General features: G+C 39.9%; 1 protein-coding gene across 2 annotated transcripts; it reads left to right on the forward strand.

The window, feature by feature from the left end:
- Positions 1-855: 855 nt before the first annotated feature.
- On the forward strand, positions 856-4225 carry LOC135940337 (annexin B9-like). Of its 2 annotated transcripts, none has more exons than XM_065485184.1 (8): positions 856-1005; positions 1489-1665; positions 1897-2101; positions 2453-2532; positions 2654-2726; positions 3102-3341; positions 3742-3923; positions 3993-4225. In XM_065485184.1, the coding sequence occupies exons 1-8, from the start codon at positions 976-978 to the stop codon at positions 4050-4052; spliced, it is 1047 nt and encodes a 348-aa protein (XP_065341256.1). In that variant the 5' UTR covers positions 856-975; the 3' UTR covers positions 4053-4225. The 2 variants fall into 2 exon arrangements, with proteins under 2 accessions (XP_065341256.1, XP_065341257.1); XM_065485185.1 differs by having other exon boundaries at positions 3168-3341.
- Positions 4226-6000: the final 1775 nt, after the last annotated feature.

Below are 6000 nucleotides of genomic sequence, written 5' to 3' on the forward strand. Positions count from 1 at the left end.
ATACATGCTAAATGAAGCTTGACCGTTTTTAGCAATATTAAAATGCAACAAAAAATGGCTATAAAACTAAGCTTTTATTTATGATTTCCGTTTATTTTTTTGTGTGTTTCGCGCACAATTTATTAATCAAAAGCTTAAATTTGATGAACCGAAATTTCAGGTACAAATTAAATCTAATGGAAAAGGTTATATTCGAACAGAAAAAGATTTGAAAACAAACAGACACAACATGGCTGTAGGTATTTTTCTAGAAAGCGAATTAAAAATCCTGAATGACTCAATATCTCGAATAAAATCAGTCAACATTGCTTATTTGCAAAACCTAATCTGAGGCCATTTACCGGAACTCTTAAACAAGTTGGTACAAAACCTCAAAGTTGCTATCTTTCGTGTTGTGTGTCTATTTTCGTGTTTAATTACAGCAGCAAGATTCCCAAGCGTCCTCATCTCAGCATCAGCACGTGAATGTTTTACATTCCAAGAATAATCAATTGGCTCTGACAAAAGCGAGACGTAAAGCAAATTCTGCTTTAATTTGGCCCACCCAGCCCTCTGAAAATACGATCCCGAGCACAAATAAGAAGCGTCAGTAGAAGACAGGGATAAATTAAATACAAGATTTTTCTCTTTAATTCCGCTCGAGCACGGCGAGTAAGTTGAAGTGCAGAACGCCTTCACTACAAAGTGCCGTTTATCTTATTCGCTCTTGTTACAAAAGACGGACTTTTGCGCTTATTCCAAACTCCCCGCACACCTTTAGCTGTCACTTAGATTGTGAGAAACTTCAAAGTTTTGCGCAACAATAATGTTTACTGGCAAAAGTGCCTCTACTGTGACTCATTGTCAGGTAGGTTCGCCTGATTTTAAGTGTCTGCCATTGCCGCATCAGGTGGTCCTGGACGGGTGATAAAAAGTCACTTTCCGAGGACTTCGCACCTCATTTCCTTGTCGAAAGCTCTTGACTGAGGACAGAAAATGCCACATCACAAATACGCCACCAAATATGTAAGTTCATTTCCTTGGTTGGGTCAAGTTTTTTTACCTTGAAGCTACAGCAGATTGTGCTTTAATTCGAGAACAAGGTTATATTTTTAAAACAATTTTCAGATCTTCTTCCGTTTTCGCCTTGTTTAGGTTATTCGTATTCAGTTTTACACGATTTGTTAAGATTGGCATCAGCAAGAAACGTAATTTAGTAAAATTTTGATCCACTAGAAAAAAATCACTTCCATTAATTTTATCTGATCTAATAATTGTGTGTTTTACATAGCTGCCGCTAATGTAAAACATCAATCAACAATTCATGTAACTTTCCTATCTTTCAGATAACTGTCCAATTTAAAATTCCTCTTGGGTTTTGTGGTATTAATTCTCATCGAATGATTCCTGATCATTATGCTAAATCAGCTTACGCGCCGCGGCATCTCCATAAGGGATAATTACGTGAACAGATGGAGTAGCAACGTTTCGTAATTGAATGTGTTTCAGTGCATTCCCACGGTAGTGGAGCATGAGGACTTTGACGCAACTATCGACGCAACTGCCCTGGAAGAAGCGATGAAAGGCCCGGGCACCGACGAGGACGCCATCACCGAGATCCTAGCCTATCGCACTGTCGCTCAGAGGCTGCAAATAGCAGACGTCTACAAAGAACTGTTCGACAAGGTCAGGATTGCGTGTTTCTTGCTATGAAACATAATACACTCATAATCATCATTTCTTTCAAAACAAAGTGCAAAATCATGACAAAGAAATATTATACGAAACAAATCGGTTCAACGCTAAATTCAACGTCTAAATTAATTAAAAACAAATTTTAAGTTAACAGTAATGCTAAAACATTTTAACCTTATATTAGGCAATCGTTTCAATTTCGCACCATTTTTTGATTAATAGGACCTGGTTCAACGGTTGAAAGGCGACCTGACAGGACACATGGAGGACGTGATCTTGGCGATGATGACTCCAATTAGCCAACTGTACGCCAAAGAGCTGCACAAAGCGATTTCAGGGCTCGGAACTGACGAAGACGCCATAGTGGAGGTGCTTATGTCGCTCAGCAACTGTGGAGTATTAGAAGTATCAACCGAATATGAGAATAGTAATTTAAAATTTTTATTATTTTTAGTAAATAAACACTCTTGAATTCAGCTAAATGAAATTTTGTTACTGTATCATAAGAATGAGAAATAATCAGCTAAAATTTGAGCCTTCTGTAAAACAAAAGTATAACTAGAAATTTTCCTTGTCTTATTGTGCACAAACTGGAAGGAAGCAGAAATTGTTTCACCCCGCTGGGTTGTGCGGTTTGTTCTATGCGAGTAATCTGGTTTGTCAATATTCTGAAAGCCTTTTTCACACGCATGGTGGCCTCTCAAAACATTTCTTTGCGAGATAACAAAGGGTTTGCTTGTACACCGATTATGTCACGTACTATCCTCACTGCTTTCAGTGTATGGAAATTCGCTCGAGCACGACCTGAAACACGACTCCTCAGGCGAGTTCCGCAACCTGTTGGTCAGACTTTGCTCGGTGAGTGTGCAGTCTGCAAGAGCCGCTTGCTAAAATTAATTGTTTCCCAGTCTGTAGAAATAGAAATGCGAGAGTGCATGCAGTTTGAAAGGAGTTAAAAATAATTTAAATGTCATTGCAGGCTATTAGAGACGAGAGCGAAGCTGTGGACGAGGAATTGGTCAGAAATGACGCCCTTTCCCTCGCATCCGCGGGTAAGAAAAAATCAATGTGTCCTTAAAAATACAAAAATAGAGCTTTTTGATGTGTGTGGCATTTCAACTATTGTTTATGATTACCAAATCCCCATTCTAAAAATTGGACAGTCAGATGCCTTATAAACCACGATTTTGTGAATCATAGTAAAATACAGGAATGGAAAGCTTTTAATCCAGTTGGTTGTTTAAAATCTCGTAAAATACTTTCAGCTAGCGGATGAAGCTCTATAATTCATGAGTTGAAGAGCTAGTGTGAACCAGCTGTTTAAAATTAATCGTTCAAAATATTCAGCTCCAATTGTAAATAATGAAATGCCACACACAGTCAGACATTGAAATTGCGTGTTTCTATTTGTTGAGCTGCACGGGCAGAAGTATTCTGGCCGCAGGGCATTCAGGGCGAGACTCTGACGTGTAGCTCTAACCGGCCTGCTGCAGGTGCAAGTGAGTGGGCCACCGAGGAGTCCGTGTTCGCCTCCATCCTGGCGGCGCGCAGCTTCCCGCACCTTCGACTCGTCTTCCGCGTCTTCCGCAGCGTCACCGGTCGCGACATTGAAGCCGTCATCGACCAGCACTTCTCGGGAAAGCTGAGGAAGGGCTTTCTCAGTATCGGTAAATTGTTCATTTTAGTTGTTGTCTCCCTTTTCTCCATTAGTTCCAGCGCAATAGCAAACTTTTCCATTTTCACATGAGATAGGTCGCGGGATTCGGGCATAAACCATTTTAAATTTAAAGTGCACACTAATAAGTAGTTTTTTAATGTAGCTGACATCTGCTCCTCTACTTAAAAAATTTTAGTTATCGTAACAAAAAAATATTTTAGTATTTTTACTGTCATTAATTCTATTGTAAATACACGTAGTTGATGAGTAATTATAGTTTCACAGGCCATTACATTAGTAATATATGTTTCAAACATCTTAAACACAGATCCAACATTATGAGGCTTCGTGACCATACAAAACTTAATTTATGCATTTTCACAAGCGAAAATTTTGAAAACTCCCAACAGTGCGCATTGTGCGAAAGCGAGCAGCCTACTTTGCCCGTCGCCTCTACGAATCGATGAAGGGTATCGGCACTGACGATCACACTCTGATCCGAATCATTGTTTCGAGGTGCGAAATCGACCTTGGAGACATCAAACAAGAGTTTCTGGCCCAGTACGGCCAGACCCTGGAGAAATGGATCACGGTGAGCTTCACTTTCGCTCGAGCAGCCCATATGGGACTTGACACGAATGTACAAAAATTTGGATTGCAGGGCGACACTCTGGGGCACTACAGGAAGACCCTGCTCGCACTGGTTGCCTACGAACACTAGAACAAGTATGAGGAGGTCAATTTCCTTCGCTCGACACAAGCACAGGTGGAGGGAAAATACTGATTCGACTCCATGCAAATATTCCACGTAGGGTCGCACATGTAATATCAGTTCAACCGGTCGTTATTACTAATCATCCGAATAAAAATACTTATTGTTTCAAAATGTCTTAATCGGTGAGAGTTGAATTATATTTCTTGATGAACTAAAAATTATTTAAATTTAAAAGTTTACGGTAAAAAACATTTAAAAGCTCTCATATCATTAAGGTTGCTGTTCTGAATTATTCAAAAGGAAATTGATTTTACAATTTCTAACATTGAGAATCGCATTGGTATCCAGAAACAGAGAGTTTTGAATTAGGTCAGAGAAGAGTATGAAATGTGGACATAAATATATTATTCAAATGCACAAGCGCAACAGCTAAAAACACGCGGGCAGTCGTGTGAGAGCTTGCGACAAATTTTTCAAGCAAGCTAAAATTAAAGACTCCACGCTTTCCACCAGAAGTAATGTGCGCTCAGTAATAATAGAGTGAACTATATTTCGTGAAGCGAGAGCGGCGCCAGAGAAGCATCTTCCAGGCGACAAGCAGGCGCGTCCACACTCTTCTCATTGTACTAATTGAAAGCAGACAGTCTGGAAACCGGCCTTGGATTGGATCAAATGCAAACAGTTGAGAGCCACAAGTAAATTCGATTTCCGCATTATAGGATCTATAAAAATATAATAATACATTGTTTCGCATAAATTTATTAACCTTATCCCACAAATGCTAATTTATTTTTTAATAAATGGATATAAAATCTCGCAGATGAATTAGATGATTAAATAATTGTAATTAAAAAGGTAAATCATGGGTCACTGTAAAGAATCTTTTACTATCTCGCGAATTTTTAATAAGCAAAATGTTTCACAAATAAATAAATTCTAAGAAAATTTCGGTCAGATTTACCATTATGAATCAAACGCTGCCAACGCATGTGAAGGTCGCCTCTGATCCAAAACTAACTCTGACCAATCCTTGAAGTCAAATTTTTAAAAACCGCGAGATATTTTTTTTCAAACACCCGCCGCGTGAGTTAATTGGACGCAGATGAGCGTGTATTATAACCGTCGGGAATCTTGGCAGGCGGTAGGAATGCGTTTTAAAAGGCGTGCCGCTGCAACCTTGGAGTCCAATATCGGCGGATTTATGATGCACCGCTTATTAGTCGGCTCGCTCTGAGTGCGAGAGAAGAAAGGTGAATGAATCACCCCCTTCATCGCCGTAGGGGGTGCGAGGGGTGCCTGTGGCAGTCGGTAATGTAGCCAGTTTGTGCCAAGTGCGCTTTTTTCGCCGTGACATGTTAGTCCAGGTGCGATTTATTTTCGCAGAAGCGCGTGTTTCTCCCTTAGCCTGACAGCCCGACAAGCAAGCGAGCCGAGCGGCAAGAAATTCAAGCGTATTCTGCTTGCATGTCTGCCGCTGACGTGTCCGGGTTGCTCTCTCTCTCTCGTGCCACCGATTTTTCATCAGAATTTTACTTTGTGGCTGAGCTGAGAGTTATTGCCAGCGTTCGAAAAATGGGACATGGCGCGTGTCTTTGAGAGCGGCAATTTGTTTTTACGGATGAAAATCTTACATTTTGCAGCTACATTTCATCCTCTCTGATATAGGATTAGTTCCGAGGATAGAAAACAACAACTGCGCACATGCGAGTGCCATTTTCTCAATAATAGGAATTTATCTTTGCGCAAGGCAAAATCTTTTAATGTTGAGTATCTGATACTTAATTTACTCTTATTGATGCGTCGATGGATATCTAAGATGCTTCCATACTAACAAGTAAAATAATACACACTTTAATTAGCTTCTAAGGTTCGATAATATACTCAGGACAAAATGTTTCCATGGTGAAGCTATTTTCTGAAGGCAGTTTTGAAACATCGCTCGAAGTTCTGAAAA

This window comes from Cloeon dipterum, chromosome 3, assembly GCF_949628265.1.
Source record: "Cloeon dipterum chromosome 3, ieCloDipt1.1, whole genome shotgun sequence".
In the NCBI taxonomy this organism is placed as follows: Eukaryota; Metazoa; Arthropoda; class Insecta; order Ephemeroptera; family Baetidae; genus Cloeon; species Cloeon dipterum.

Coding starts and splice junctions, on each gene's coding strand:
- LOC135940337 (XM_065485184.1), top strand. CDS start 976: ATGCCACATCACAAATACGCCACCAAATAT. Junction 1,666..1,896: donor ACAAAGAACTGTTCGACAAG/GTCAGGATTGCG, acceptor TTTGATTAATAG/GACCTGGTTCAACGGTTGAA. Junction 2,727..3,101: donor CCTTTCCCTCGCATCCGCGG/GTAAGAAAAAAT, acceptor CTGCACGGGCAG/AAGTATTCTGGCCGCAGGGC.